This window comes from Mustela erminea, chromosome 8 (genome assembly GCF_009829155.1).
Source record: "Mustela erminea isolate mMusErm1 chromosome 8, mMusErm1.Pri, whole genome shotgun sequence".
Lineage (NCBI taxonomy): Eukaryota > Metazoa > Chordata > Mammalia > Carnivora > Mustelidae > Mustela > Mustela erminea.
The window spans coordinates 47,599,042-47,615,912 of record NC_045621.1 but is presented as its reverse complement, the minus strand read 5'-3'; the positions used below and the strand labels follow the sequence as shown (position 1 = coordinate 47,615,912).

Here is a 16,871-nt window from a genome sequence, read left to right as displayed (position 1 = left end):
TTTGGTGGGGTTCCAGAGACCAGTATCAAAGCAAAGGCCCAACACTGTATGCCTTCAAATAATATTCTGTATTAGTTTAATGCTTAAAAATTTATGAAACATTTCACATTTATTACATTATCTGGATTCTCCTAATGACAATCTTTATGTGGTTATTTTTATGCCTGTCTCAAAGGTTATAGATATTAAGGAATTGTCATGGTGATCCAAAGGAAACTGTACAAAAAAGCCAGAACTTGAATCCAAATCTCCCAGTATGGTACAATGTCTACAAATAAAGAAAATGTTTGTATGGACACTACACAAGACTTTCCATTGTGACATAAGGCCAGGAAAATGAAGATATTCTCAGTTACTGAGCAGTCTTACATACTTTCAGACTAGAATCCCATTTGATTTTTTGAAGATTATTTATTTATTTGTTTGTCAGAGAGAGATGACAAGCAGGCAGAGAGAGGAGGAAGCAGGCTCCCTGCTGAGCATAGAGCCCGATGCGGGGCTCGATCCCAGGACCCTGGGATCATGACCTGAGCTGAAGGCAGCGGCTTAACCCACTGAGCCACCCAGGTGCCCCCCATTTGATTTTTTAAAGCACAGAACATTCACTTTATTTCCCCAAGTACGATAAGGTATCATTCTCCTGATGTAGGTTTATTCACACAGACACAACCACTACACTTTGCGAACCATTTATATGTCCTAGAGACCCTTAATAAAATCCAAATTTGTTTAACTCACAGTTCACTTTCCCTGGATCTTTACATTTGAAATTTAGAGAATGTTCTTGTAATAGTCCCATTGGCTATTAAGGATCAAGTTTGTTTTAAAATTGTAGAGTAGTGACAGCTGGTGTTCATAGTGTGTATTACACTTCTTCCTAGCACAGTTTTTTTATCTTTTACTTATGGTCTTCAAATTCTAGTTCTCATAAAAATTCCCTGGAGAATTTCTTAAAATGCAGCTTCCTAAACCCTCATAGATTCTGATTATACATATCTGGGGTGATGTACATTGTTCAAGCCCCAATGCCACCATTCCTTTCCTCCTCCTGGTCAATCTCATGTAAGAGAACATTAATGGTATCACCCCCACAAACACTGTGCACATATATGGAAACCAAAGCTGTTTAAGTATAAAGTTCAGAGGAGTTCACTGATGATAATGCTGATAATAACGATAAAGATAATCTCAGTGCTCGCTTCGGCAACACATATACCAAAGATGATCTCAGCTAACATTTATTGCACACTAAGTGCTGTGCACTGTGCTAAATCCTTTACATGGATTATCTCATATAATCTTCTAAATGTATCTATAAAGTAGATAATATTAAGGGCACCTGGGAGGCTGAGTCAGTTAAGTGTCTGACTCTTGATTTCAGCTCAGGTCCTGATCTCTGGGTCCTGAGACTGAGCCCCATGTCTCCAGGCTCAGCACAGTGTCTGCTTGTTCCTATCCCTCCGCTCCTTCTCCAGCTCATGTGCACTCTCTCTCTCTTCCCCTCAAGTAAACAAATAAAGTCCTTTAAAAAAAGTAGATAATATTATGGTCTCCATTTTAATGACAAGGAGGCAGAAAGATGACCAGATAGATCATGGTTATATCTAATATCACAATTAAAGTCCAATGATTGTATGTATCACATTCAAACTAAAAACCAAAATATTAAATAGAAGGCTTCTCTTCCATCACGTCCTAGAGATACAGGTCATTCACTCTCTGTAATATTCATGTGTTGCCACCTAGCAATAGGTGGCTAGAACATACAAAGTGCTTCCAGGAAAAGCTTTAGTCTTCTAGAAATGACTAAAATATATGTCTATCTTAACATATCAAATACTAAAGAGATAGTCCATCAGTGATGTGGGCAACTTAAAAAGATGTATTCTTAATAGTAATATGATTGAGTTAAATAATAAAAACCAAGTGTTCACAGATTTTTACATTTATCCACACTCTTTTTAAATTTCTATTATTATCATTTTACATGTTGTTTTCTTGCAACCAGGTAATAGCTCCATGTAGTATTTTTTAAAATAACACGAGATATCGTCTTCGAACTTCTAATGTGCTTTAGATATGCATGGCTGAGCAGAAAATAGTCCATTTTGTCTTTTGGTTTTATAATCCTACTGTTTTTACAGAAAGAACCAGCTGCAACAGAACAGTCTTGCCAAGTTGAGAACTTAGTGATTACTATATGTTTCTTAGTTTGCATAAGTATACATCTTTTGTCATTGAGAATTGGTGTTTCTAGAATAAAAGGGAAGCCAGATGTTTACCAAAAAACATCAAAGCAGGCAGCTATAAAAGTCAGATGAGAAAGAAAACCCCCAAGAATTACATATTGGCCTCTGAATAATCTCACAATGTGGTGAATGGATCGATTTTTACAGTTCTTCGATGGTCCTCCTTCATCTCTGTAGAATAAGAACAATCCAAGAGAAAGGGGAAGGGAGAAGGAAAATGGGTAAGAGTAAACTGAAATAATCTGAGAGACAGCTACTTACCTCTCTGTCTTCCGAGTTTTACTGTTGTGGAAGGCATGGAGATGTCGGAGCCAGACAAATCCAAGGTTTAATCTCACATTCACCACTACACGTAATTGTACATCATCGAGCAGTGTACCTAGCCCGAGTCTCACTTTCTTCACTTATGCAGTATAGACACCACTACTCTCCCAGCCCAGTTGTCAGATAGATGGATGTCATGAAGGTATGGAGGCTGGAAACAGAAAAACAAAAAGCAGCTGTTGTTAATAGTAGCTTGTTATTAGTGGCCCACACTTCTTCATCTATTCAACTTCACATATTCAGCAAACATTTATTGATCACCTCTCTGTAGCAGGAATACAGTAAAGTCCCAGAATACAGTGAACAAACAGATAAAGTCTCTGTCCTCAAGAAGTTTCTGTTTCATCCTCTGAATACCAAGTTATCAAAATTCCACCTCCCCACACCCCACTCCATTGAAATTCCTCTGGAAAAGTCACTGTTGCTGGATTTATCAAGTAAGATGAACTGCAATAAGAACTTTTGGTAACATCTAATAATATGGAGCAATAATAACAGTAATTCTTGATGTCTAGAATCCTGTCTCCTGATTTCCTTCTACTTTCTGACTGAAACTTGCCAGTTTCCATTGCCAGGTTTTCTTCTGTTACCCCTTTAATTAATATCTCCTAGTATTCTGACTTTGCCCTTTTTCTTTTGTACTCCACACTAGAAGTTCTTGAATGTTCAGAGTCATGAACTCCTTCAAGAATCTGAAAAAGCTATGTACCCTCTCCCTATGGAAAAAAAATGAATCTATTTACAAATATACAAAAATGTGCATACATTTCAGAAGTGTCACAGACACTCCCTTCTCATAAAGCCTATTGTTGAACTTCAGGATAAGAGGTTCCCATGGCTTGAATAATTACCCATACATATGTCAAGGACCCTCAAATTTCTGTCTCCTATATAAACCACTTTCCTGAGCAACAGGCCTATTTTCAAATGACTTATTGGCAACTCCATATGAATGTCCCTTAAGCATCTTACAACTGAAGTTATCCCAAACCAAACCCTTCATCATTCTCCAAACATCTGTTCTTCTGGAAGACAATACATGTGGGAGAGAGAACACTATTTTGAACCTAACAGACCTTGATTTAAGTCCAACCCGGGAAGCTTCAGAAATATACTTAGCCCCTTTCTTCTTTCATTTCTTCTTCATATTTAACATGAGGATAATAGCTCTATTTTCTATATCGTTATGAGAATTAAAACAAATAATGTGAAAAACCTTATCCAAGTGCAACCACATAGTATACATTCCACAGATACTAATATTACTGAATTCCCAATAAAACAAAAGCAACTTTATTCACCAAATATCCTAAGTCAAAAATTTAGAAGTTATCTCACACACCCTTCCAATCCATCCTCTAAATGGCAGCCAGAGGACCTTCCCAAGATACAAATCTGGTAAGGCCATGACTCTGCTTCAGTCTTCCCAGTTGCTTCTCGTTGCTTCCAAGATTACATCTATCTTAGTACTGCCCTGAAGACTGACTATGATCATGGCCCCTGTCCATGCCAAACCCATTGCCTTGACTACCTGTAGATCTCCCCAAATGTGCACAGTGTTTCAGATTCCACAACTCTGTTCACACTGCTCCCTTTGCCTGAAGTATCCTCACCCCTCCACATCTTTTCTTGGCATTCTGGTAAACACCCATCCATCTTTCAAAACACATACAAGCATATGTGCTATGATGTTACTCCTGACAGCTTCCTGCCATACTGTTGATCACTGACTCCTTTTATCTCCCACCTGAACCTGACAAATGATTTCTATCGTGGCAAAGATGAATAGCATATGCTTCCTGATCTCAAAAAGCTTACAATCATTATTCAACCAGAAATCCTCTTATCTAACTGGGACAAGTAAACCGAAGAGAAATTTCCAAGGCATGAAAAAATGAGTTGTATGTAACTTCAACACTCAGCTCAGTGGTCCTTTCTTAGAAGCCTTTCTGTGACTCCCAAGCTCCGAGCTGTGTGTGCATGTGCATGCTTTAAGTGTTAGCTATATATAAATTCGTTTGATCTTTACAGTGTGTGGAGCAAGCACTATTATTCTCCTTTTACAGGTGAGGAAACAGAAACAGAGACCAACTTGTCTAACATTACCTACCCAGAAATATTGGTATGAATAAAGTAAGGACTTCAGTTAATTAAAAAACAATTGATAAATGAAAATGATATATGTTTCTAAATAAATCGTTTGATAAATACCTATTGAGCCTATTAAGGGCCTGGGACATAAATAGAAAAACCTAAGTGTCCTATGCTCGAAAACAGTGATTCGTGAAAAAACAGTAACTATGATATGAAGAAGTTAAGATTGTATCTCTTGGTGGCAGTTAGAATGCCTTGGGGTGGAGGAATCTAGCAAATGAACCCAAGAGTTAATGAAGGAAACAGAAGGAGCCCTCAACCCAGATCAGGAACCCTCCTCCTTCTACGTCACCCCACCTCACCTTTTCTCCTCCTACATGTTTGCCCGCGGCTATCCAATAGGAGGTAGGCTCTATGGTCCTATTGTGCGCGTGCGCATCATTAATTCGACGATCCTTCCCATCGATGCTTTCAGGAGCAACTTCTTCAGCCTGGTCACTGCCAGCGTCTACGCTACCCCTGCGGCCGTCGCCGCCGCCATTTTGACAGCGCAAAGAGTGAGGGTCTGGGACGGCTGGAGGCGGCGGCGGCGGGACTGGTACGGATGGTTTCCGCCCGCTATAGCCCCTCCAGATTCGCCGCCTTCTTGGTGCCACGGCATTCGGTATTGCCCCTATTCCGACAGGGTCCCTGTCGGTGTCCCTAGTTCTGTCACTCCGTCTGCAGGCTGTTTTCGCTTCCTCACCGTCAGCTCCGTTCGAACCCTTTTTTTGGAGCTGTGGTCAGACCCCCCCTAATCTGTGTTAAAATGCCCGCTTCGACCCTCGGAACTCTGTCTAAGCCTTCGGCTCCTCGTTCCCCGCCCGCATCTGGTCCGAGTTGCTTGCTGGAGCGGGGGCTGAGGGGTGGGGGCACAAACCGGGAGGGCTGGGTACGGCACGGCCTCCTCTGGGCAGGGATCTGTGCCCTGTAGGGACTGGAGGCCAATTCTGGCCTTCTTGGATTTTAGGGGGAGCTTGGACTTTGGTCGTGGTGGAGCAACACATGGTAGAAGATAGTGGACGTTCCCCGAGTTGTGTGTTAGTACAGCTTAATCGCACACTGGCCTGTTTTGTTTTGTACGTTCTCAGGAATAACTTACGAAAGGGAAGATAATTTGCGTCTGCCGTCCCCGCTGGAAATGGCCACTGTGAGTAAATTAGTCTCTTAAGCAGTGGAGTGGTTTGGGTACTTGTTAGAAAATGGAGGGACGGGTTTAATTATGGTAACATCGGTGGCCGGTTTCTTGTGCTTAGACGTAGTTGTATGAAAAATGTCAGGGGAAGCAAGGGGTGTGAAATTATGTTGGTACGCTTCGAAGGTAGGTTGGAACACAAAGGTTTTCTACAACACGCGTGTACTTGTTTCTACAAATTCGTTTTTGGAAATAAATTCAGTGCCAACATCCTTTCAATATTTTTAAAAGACCTTTTGAGTAAATACTTAGAATCTATTTTTAAACTATTTTTTCTTTTGTTAGCGAAACTGAAGGTTTCGTAACAGCTTCAGTCAAGTGAGTAACCTTCCATATCGTACAAAATGAGAGCAAGAGATATGATTCTCATAGACCAGAAATATTGATTGTAAGTCTCCAGTTTAGACTCATGCTACTGTAAGGACTTCATATAGTAGGGGACAGTAGTAGTACATGAAATAGCTATCATAAGGGTGTAAAGTAATTATTTCTTAAAAGCTACACAAAAGTACATCCAGATTCAAAGCTTTGTGAAGAGGAGAAACAAGGGGTTTGGGATCACTTAATCAGAGAACATTTAATCTTGAGTTTTGAAAGATGGTAGGATTTAGATAATGGAAGACTTGAATGGAAGAATCTGATGTATTCAGAGACATCTTCCCTTTCAAAACTTAAAAGTCATTTCTGCATTCTGCAATGTCAGATATATGAAAGAGATTAGAGGGAAATAAGGTTGTATTGTGGAGTTGGAATTGAGTAATAGCTTGAATGTCACACTCGGTATTTAGATCTGATTCTTTACATTGTGATCTTTTAATCAAAGCTGTGTTAGGAGGATTAATATGGCAACAATTAGTCAGGATAATATTCGTGTAATTGAACATGATATGTTAAGAATCTAATGATGTGACTGTAGGGTCAATTCATAAAAGTAGACCACTAGTTTTGGACCCCATTTTAACTTGAATTTTTACTTAGCCAGAACCCCAGAAAGGGAATGTTGTAATAGAAGCATGGGTACTCTCAGAGTAACTAGAATAGAATACTAATGTTCAACCTGGCTTTATTTTTATTTAAATGAATTAGATCAGCAGGGTGAGTATTTTGAAAGATGCTTTCATAAATCTTTTATTGTTAGAAAGAAGTTCATACAAAATAAATCTTAATATTCAAATATACTTTAAAAATTTGTGTTTATATGCATTGGAAATACTGAATGTCAGTTAGGAAATAGGCAAGTATGTGTGTCTTCACCTATTTAATTAGCATACATAGCAAGAGTCATGAATGTCCACGCTTCAGAAGCTGGACAGGTAAATCAAGATGCCTCAGTGGGAACTTTGACAAACTGAAATTCTCATTTCTGATATAACAGGAGCAGCCTTTCCTTAGCTACGGTGATTTATTGCTAATTAATGCCATTTGGGAATATGAATACTGCTGCCAGCTCTTCTGAGATTTCAAGAATAGCCAAAAATCTGGACTTTTTGTGTGAAATCTGTAATTTCTCAGTGTTTAGACCCAATTCAGATTTTTTTTTTTTTATAATAGTGTGGACTACACAAAAATGTCTGTAGCTGGGTATGAATGAATTTCCTTGATGGATATAGATGAATTTCCTAGATAACTAGTTCTAAGTCTTTCGTATAGATCCTATATTCTACTCACATGACCAAAAGCAGGACTTAATCCTAAAGTAGTGTCTAAAAGACAGCTTCTGTATTTACACTAATAAAGATTTTAAAATTATATTTGATAACCTGTCATCTTCCCAGGTCTAGAAACCTAGGTTTGAAGTAGTCATATATAAAATCGTACTTATCCTCATACTAAAATAAACTGGCTATACTAATTTTTGAATTATTTATTGGCTGTCATATTTAGTTATATTTACCAGCTGACCCAGTGTCATAAAATCTGCCAAGTAACAAATTTGAGGATCCTGTAGGTTAAAAGGGAAACTTGAAACACATTAACATTGTCATCAGCTATTCCTTTCAGTGGACAAATTAGATACTGGCTTCTTTTGCCATTAAAATGAAATATAAATAAAGTAACGATTCGGTTTTCTTAGGTTGGCAACAAAACTCACATTTTATTATAACTTTCGTTAAACCATCAAGGAAAAAAAATCTAAAAGTGGCCTTGGCATTCACGGACTAAAATAATTCTTAATAATATTGGGAAGTTTTTAAAATAATTTGGATAATACTTCTTTTCCTTTTTGCTTGTGAAGCAATTTATTATCAAAAATAATATTTTGATAATCATACTTTAATTTTAATGGTATATGGAAGTATTTTGTGCAGATTAGTAAAATAGTGCATGTAAAGCACTTAGCACAGAACCTAGCCCACAGTAACTAACATCTGTTGAGTATTTGTTATTTAATATTGCCCCTTTCAGATAATCTCCTATTGAGCCTGTTACTATTTTGAGGACTTGCCCAAAATACTTCTGGAGTTTAAAATTTTATATTGCCTTTAGATCCTGAGCCATATTCTATTAAATGTAAATGTCATTTGTAAATGTAAATTTAAATTATAGAAACACCCAAAAGTCTAAGTTTGTTTAGGTTAAAGTGTAATAATTATCACATTTATCTGTTTGAGCATGTTGGGTCCTGACCCAAGGAAGGATGCTTAAATTTTCGGGTGGCCATTTTCTGGAAACAGACCTTGTACTTCAGAGATACATAAAGAGGGTTCTGTTTATCCAGGTCTTGAAGATAGAGTTGAAATTTGCTAGACCTAGAAGGAGAGGGAAAAGGACATTTTAGTGGAAGAAATCTTAGGGCAGTATAAAAGAAGGCAGAGAAATGTGGGAAGTGTTTCAGGTATTTTTATGTGACTAAATAATTGAAAAGGAAAAGGTGGTAAAGTTAGTAAGAAATGCCAGAGAGGTAGAAAAACAAGTTAGAATGTTCTCTCTTACGTACGATAAAAGTCGGAGCACATGGGTTGGAATTCAGACTACTTTGTGAAAGGGAAAAGGAATGATGCTAAAGTATCAATTGGCTGGACTAAGTCAACATCGTGGTACCTCATTATCATACCACACCAATCCCCATTCTCTAATCCCACTCCAGTCCATCCTGCCCTAAGTGGTACATTCCTAAAACATTCTGCCCCTCTATTCTTCTCTGCCTCCAGATTAAAATTGTCATTTGTTGTCTTGTAACAAGACTTTTACTATGTCAGATGTAAAGCCTTTTATAATTGCCCACAATTGAACTTTTAAGTCTGTTTTTTACTGCACTCCCTTAAATATCTAACCTCACTGAATTTATCACCTTTTGAATATACCTTTTATGACTGTATGTTTGTTCCAGAAAGTCACTCACTGAAATGCCCCATTCCTCTTCAAATTTCTGCTGTTTCTTCAAAACCTAGTATATTCTCTATGAAACTTTTTCCTCCTCTCTCAAGGATCTCTTAATTTTTTAAATCCTTTAATAGCATTTCACAGATAATACAATATTTGTTCTTGCATATTTTCTACTGAATTAAGAGTTGGCATTTTTGTTTTTTAACGTGAAGGAGCAGATAAGTAAATATTTTAGGCTTTCTGTACCATACAGTCTCTGCAATTACTTAACTCTGCCATTATGGCATGAAAGCAGCCACAGTATATAAATAAATAGGTATGGCAATGTTAGAATAAAACTTTATTTACTAAAATAGCAGGGTGTATTCAACTGTACTTTGCCAACTCCTGCATTCTGTTGTGGGGCAGTCAGTTAAGCATCAGACTCTTGGTTACCACTCAGGTTATGATCTCAGGGTCTTGAGATCAAGCCCTGCATCCAGCTATGTGTGGGGAGTCTGCTGGAGAGTCATTCTTTCCCTCTGCACCTCCCCCCTGTGTGTTCCTGTGTGTTCCTGTGTGTGTGTGTGTGTGTGTGCGCGCGTGCCCCCACGTTCTCTCTCAAAAAAAATCTTTAAAAAATAATAAAAGAATGAATTATATCTGACCCAAGTACTTTGCTAGATGTTTATGCATGAAGGACATTTACATGGTCACCTGTTGTAACTGACCTCAGAGTCCAGGAAATGAACAAAGGAGCAAAAAATTCAGCACAAAGCCGTGTACTAAAGGTGTTGAAGTTTCCTTAATAATAGAAAAATTTGGGGCGCCTGGGTGGCTCAGTGGGTTAAAGCCTCTGCCTTCAGCTCAGGTCATCTCAGGGTCCTGGAATCAAGCCCTACATCAGGATCTCTGCTCAGTGGGGAACCTGCTTTCTCCTCTCTCTCTCTCTCTCTCTCTGCCTGCCTCTCTGCTTACTTGTGATCTCTCTCTGTCAAATAAATAAATAAAACCTTTAAAAAAAATAAAAAATAATAGAAAAAATTATTTATACTACCTTTTTAGTGTTGTTCCAAATAGGGCAAGTTTTAGAGGTTCCTGTTCTCTCTTGTGTGGCACTCTTGATTCTAGCCTTTATTGGAAAGGCTGTATACTTTTACACAAAGTAAATTATTGTTTGTTTTGTTTTGTTTTTAAAATTATATACAGAATGCTTTTTATATGGTAGTTGCTCAATAATAGAGTTAAGACTTGTTTTGAAAGATACATTGCAGAGTGAGGATTTGCGAAAGATTGTCTGTGTAAGTATAACACTTATATCCAGAACAAATAATGTTAATTTTTGTGTTATTCTTAGGTGCTCTGTAATAGAGCCAGACTGGTTTCCTATCTCCCAGGATTTTGCTCTTTAGTTAAAAGGGTTGTCAGTCCCAAAGCCTTTTCAACTGCAGGATCTTCAGGTTCTGATGAGTCTCATGTGGCCCCTGCACCTCCAGATATATGTAAGTAAACATAATTATGTTACTTGCCGCAAAACACCCACCTTGCTTCTGGCAACTACCAGTTTATTCTCTGTATTAAAGACTGTTTTTGTTTGTCCTCTTTTTCTTTTTTTCCTAAACTCTATATGAATTTATTCTTTTGGTATTTGTCTTTCTCTGACTAAATCATTTCACTTACTGTTATACCCTATACATTCATCCATGTTACTACACATAGCAAGATTTCAATATTTTTTATGGCTGAGTAATACTCCATTGTGTACATATACCACATCTTTATCCATTCATCTGTGGATGGATATTTGGATTATTTCCATATCTTGACTATTCTAAATTATGCTGTGTTAAATACAGGGGTGCGTATATCTTTTTGTGTGTGTTTTCATTTTCTTTAGGGAAATACCCAGTATTGTAATTATTGGATCATTTGCTAACTTTGTCTTTTAATTTTTTAAAAATCTCATACTGTTTTGCACAGTGTTTGCACAGTTTGCATTCCCACGAACAGTACACAAGAGTTTCTTTTTCACCATGTCTTTGCCAACACTTGTTATTTCTTGTATTTTTTTAGCTATTCTGACAGGTATAAGGTGATAAGCTCATGGTGGTTTTGATTTGCCTTTCCTTGATTATTAGTGATATGGAGCATTTTTTCATGTGCCCACCAACTATATGTCTTCCTTAGAGATATGTTTGCTGATGCCCTCTGCCCATCTTTTCAATAGGTTACTGGTTTGGTTTGGTATTGAGTTGTTTAAGTTCTTTATCTATTTTGGATATTAACCCCTTATCAGATATAGCATTTGCAAATATATTTTCCCATTCAGTAGGTTGCCTTTTTGTTGTTGTTGATTGTTTCCTTGACTGTCCAAAGACGTTTTATTTCAGTATAGTCTCAGTAGTTTAATTTTGCTTTTCTTTCTCTTGCAGAGAACAAATATTATCTGGAAAAATGTTTCCATAGCCTGTGTCCAGGAAATTACTGACTGTGTTACTGAAGCATATATAGTTGACTGTGTTACATTAGTTTCAAGTGTACAACATAGTAATTCATTAATTTTATACATTACACAGTGCTCACCATGTTAAGTGTAGTTACATGTGTCACTATACAACTTTACTGCAGTGTCACTGATTATATTCCCTGTGCTGTACTTTCAGTCCCCATTACATACTTATTTTATAACTGAAAGTTTGTACCATTTAATCAACATCACTATTTGGCTGTCTCCCAATGTCCCTTCCCTCTGGCAGCTACCAGTTTGATCTGTATATATTAATATCTTCTGGCTTTTGCTTATTTCTTTGGTCGTTTGTTATATTCCACATATAAGTGAAATCACTTAGTGTTTGTTCTTCTCTGACAGATTTCTCTGATCATAATATCTTCCAGGTCCATCTATGTTGCTGCAAAGAGCAAGATTTCATTCTTTCTTTATGGCTGAGTAGTATTCCATTGTGTGTGTCTACACAGTGCACAGACATGTTCTTTATTCATCATCTGTCAGTAAACAGGTTGCTTCCATATCTTGGCCGTTGTAAATAATGGTACAGTAAACATAGAGCTACATATATCTTTTGAATTACCATGACTATTTTTGTTGGGTAAATACCTAACAGTGGAATTTCTGGATTGTCTGGTATTTCTTTTTAATTTTTTGAAGAATCCCCAACTGTTTTCCCTGGTGGTTCCACCAGTTTACATTCCCAGCCAACAGAGTGCAAGGGTTGCCTTTTCTCGATATACTCTCCAGTGCTTTACTGTTTTTAATTTTAATTCTAGAAATGCTAAGTGGTGTGAGAATGCTATAGTATGAATTTATGAATATCAGACTTACAGAATGCTTGTCTTGTGATTTTTGTAATGATTTTCAATTTTCTCCAAAAGTAAGTTCTCACAATGAGAAAGTTCTAAAAAGGTCTTCGTTTTCACAAAATCACACACGCACACACAAAAGCAGAGGTAAAACTAAGTAGCGTTAAAACAACACCAAAAATGAAGTTGTACACTATATATGTGTGATTCTAATTACTCACCAATTGAGAAATGAAGAGTGAGATAGGAGATAGTATTATATATTTTAGGGAGAATTATCAGAAGTAGCTCCACTCATGACATAAAGCACTCTGGAGCCCTCCTTTGTGTTACATGTTGTACTCAGAGGGAGAAGAGTGTTCGGGTCAGGAAAAATGATCTGGAGGTAGTGATGATTGTGAATACAAATCTACCTGACAGACAAGGTAGAGAAGCATTCCAGGTAAAGGACAGCAGAAATGCCAAGGGAAAGCTTTAAGATAAGACTAATTATATTGGGACTGCTGCCATGCAGGGTGGCCTGAAGGCTATTAGAAGATGAACTGAGGGGCACCTGGGTGGCTCAGTGGTTAAGCCGCTGCCTTCGGCTCGGGTCATGATCCCAGGGTCCGGGGATCGAGCCCCGCATCGGTCTCTCTGCTCAGCAGGGAGCCTGCTTCCTCCTCTCTCTCTCTGCCTGCCTCTCTGCCTACTTACAATCTCTGTCTGTCAAATAAATAAAATCTTTAAAAAAAAAAAAAATATGAATTGAAAAGTAGGCACGAGGCTGATGACGACAGAGGGCCTTATGCACCATGCTGATGACTTTGGATGTCACCATTTAAGGTGGTGACTTTTAAAGAAATTCTGTGGGGCTCTGGATATTTCCCTAGAAGGGGAAACTGTGAAGGACAATAAGGGTATAGAAGAGGCTTCCAACGTCCTCCCACTGTTCAGCCAATGCTTGCAATAAGAATTTATATTTTATTTGTTTATGCACTCATGTAAGTGTGCAAATAAAAGTTTACAAGGCTAAAATAATTAAAAAACTACTAGAACCAAAAGAAACAAAAAACTAGAGGCAAAAGAAAGCTACACAAGGATTTGGGGTAAGACAAAATCTGGTGTGTTTCAGAAAAATCTCAGTCCAGATTAGACTATCCGCCCCCATCCCGAGGTGGCCGTGTTCCAAGTATGTTGTGTAGGAATGCTTATTGTTAACTGGTTTCGACCACATGTCATCTCTCCTAAGGCTGGGAAGATTTCCCTTTCATTGCCTTCCCAGTAGTTATGCATTAGCTCTGTGATGAGAGGAGATTGTGGATATTTAGCAGGCCCAGGTGAAACGCAGGCCATTATACTCAGAAGTTTGTGGGAGTCAAGGGGACAGTTCTTTATAAGTTTACGGGAGCCCTGTGTGGGAGCGCCCATTTCCCATGCATTGTCGTGGTCAGACCCATTGCTCCTCAGACTCCTGTAAACCCCAGGTTTTATGCTTCTAGTTGAGACAGTGACTGTTTCTCCGTCGCTCTGACTACCCCTTTGCAGACAGACCTTCATTTCCCAGCTTCTACCTCATCCAGGTGAGCGGTAATTCTTCTGTGAACTCCTCAGTCCTGTAATATTGTAGCGTCTTAAGAGACCTGACAGAACCCAGACTGATACAGGTGTGTATCAAGTAATCCACTGGGTGGAGAAGATCATGTTAAAACTCCTATTTCTAGATATACAATCTGAGGGGTTTGAATCTAGACATACTTTAATCTATCCATTTTAAAATCATAGCATTTTAGGACAAATGTAATGGTGAAAGAGTAAGCATGACTTAAGGAAGTCAAAGTGCATGTGTTGAGATGTGTTTTCAGTTTGTTTATTGAGAGAGGTATGAAGTTTTCAGAATTTGAGAACCTTGTTAGAGAAGATGGCCCTGGAAGAAGGACAGAGCTGTAGACCGAGTGTTCAGTCAGAAGGCTATTGTAGACGTTATCCAGGAAAGAACTGATGAGACTCTGAAGTGAGGCTGCAGCAGTGGCAGTCGGATTTAAGTAGTACTCAGGAGGTAAAAGAGGGAGCAGCAGATAGATGACCTTTGTGGAGGAAAGAGAAGGACAGCTCAAGATGACTCCTAGGTTTGCAGCTAAGGTGCTTCCATTTGCAGAGCAAGACCTGCCAGTTGCTTTTGTTTGTTTTTCGTCTCCTCTAGCTTGGCAATTTAGAAAAACCACCACCCACCAAAACCAAGTAGGGTTCATCTAGGAATGTGAAGGATGGTACAGTGTTAGGAAAACTTCCCCCAGCTCAACCGTGCGAAGGCTCTAAGAGAAAACTTGTGGGAGCTACAGCTAACCGTCCACCCAAATTTTGTGCTCTCCACTCCACTGTATAGAGTTGCTAGTAGAAGTGATGCCCAGATGGGACCATGTGACTCATTCTGGCCAAGGGAAATGTTGGGGGGGGGGGTGTTGTGCCAACTCTGGGCCAAAGCTTTGTAAGAAGCCAGAGTGCTTGTTTCACATCCTCTTCCCCTTCTATCTGCATAATTTAGACGACAGCAAGGCCCTAGATGCGAAAGCAGACACAACTGGAAGAAATCTGGGCCCTTGAATTACATTATGGAGGAAAGTCACCTGCCTTAGTGTTCTGTGCCTAGAAATAAGCCTTCCACCACATTAGACACCAAAACATGGGTCTGCTTGTTCTTTAAAAATGTTTAGTCTACTTTAAATGTTCTGAAGATACTATAGTAGAGGCCCCTTAGCATACAATAACAGCAAATAATCATTGTTGATACAAACTTTTAGAAAACCTATTAACAGGCTTTCTGGATGTGGGGTCCATGCATAGGATGAATTTGGGTGGAAAAAATTACATTTACCTTTTCACTAACATTCCGCTAAAGTTTAGCATGTCTTTTCATTGTGGATATATGCAGCACGTCCAGTGTGATTAGCAGTTGCTGGGACTTGTCGCCAACAGAGAACAGATCTTTTCCTATCACATTAAAGATGTTCCTTGACTTACGATGACATTATGTCCAGATAAATCCGTTGAACATAGTTGAATGAGTTGAACATAGTATAAACTGAGAGTGCACATAATACAGCTTACCTGCTGAACTTCACAGCTTAGCCTCACCTACCTTAACTGTCTCTGAACACTTATATTTTCCCACAGCTTGGCAAAATCATCCTCCCACAAAGCCTGTTGTATAACGAAGTTTTGTGTACATCATGTGATGGCTTGAATGCTCTGCTGAAAGTGAAACACAGAATGGCTGTATGGGTACAGAGTAGCTGTAAGTGGATCGGTTGTTTGTCCTCATGATCAAGTCGTCATATGGGAGCTGGGGCTCACTGCTACTGCCCAGCATCATGAGAGAGGATTTTACTGCCTATCCCTAGCGCAGGGAAAGCTCCAAATTCAGAATTCGCTGACGTGTGGTCTCTACTGAATGCGTGTCGCTCTTGAACCATAGTAAAGTCCAAAATCCTAGGGCGAATCATCATTAGTTGGGGACACTTTAAGTCTTGCCAACATATCAATACCGTTTATGCTGTCAATATTTCAGAACTATAGATCTTGTAATACTAAACCTTCATAACAAGCACATATATTCTATCACAACTTCCAAAAATGTTTTGATATATGTATTAAAAATGACTAATCAGTTTTTTAATATATATACTTTATTCATTTAAAAACTTTTTTTGAAAGTAGGCCCATGGCATGAAAAAAAAAAAAACACCTTGAAATATATTTTTTCAATGTAGAGATGATTATCTAACTTATAACAACAGGGTTTCTGCTTCCAAACTAAAAGTCTTGTTTGAATGCCAGGTAAAATATGATAAAGACACATAGAATTACAACAGATTAAAAGAATCTCATGGTAACTCTAACCATCCAAATATTTTTAAATAATAAAATAATATCAGTAAGAAATCAAACTTTGTGCATATGTCTTTGGACACATGCACATAAATGTCATTATTTTTTTTTTTAGAGCAACCAGAGCCTTCCAGACCTGTCAAGACTACCATCAATACATTTCTTTCTGATTCATTCATATGATCAATTTCTAAATCGCCAAATTCTGGTTAAGGTATTTATAATATTCTGGATCTTCACTAAACCATGAAAGTATTTGACTATGTCAAGCAGGATATGAATTATAAATGATAAAGATCTTTCACTATTTAGGAATCATTCTGGGGGTTGCAATATTTAAGAATTTTACTTTCATCTACATTTTATTAGTGGGTCTGAAAATAGTGATCTTCTAAAACCAGAACTCAATGGCATCTGGAAATTGCAGTTTCCAAAGGCAACAGAACATACTCTGAACAGCCTGCCATATATGCTTGTAC

The 16,871-nt window shown here is 38.2% G+C and overlaps 1 protein-coding gene across 5 annotated transcripts in view; it reads left to right on the top strand.

Annotated features, from left to right (window-relative positions):
• The first annotated feature begins 5,118 nt into the window (after nt 1-5,118).
• MMADHC (metabolism of cobalamin associated D) overlaps nt 5,119-16,871 on the top strand; it is a 42,004-nt gene continuing 30,251 nt past the window's right edge. The window contains exons 1-3 of one of the 5 annotated variants that reach the window (XM_032355511.1): nt 5,166-5,265; nt 5,798-5,856; nt 10,565-10,709. In XM_032355511.1, coding sequence (XP_032211402.1) covers nt 5,848-5,856; nt 10,565-10,709 — 154 coding nt within the window. In that variant the 5' untranslated portion in view covers nt 5,166-5,265; nt 5,798-5,847. Of the gene's footprint in view, nt 5,332-5,676; nt 5,857-10,564; nt 10,710-16,871 lie in introns of all 5 variants that reach the window. The other 4 variants (XM_032355510.1, XM_032355509.1, XM_032355508.1 and 1 more) reach the window with 4 other exon arrangements.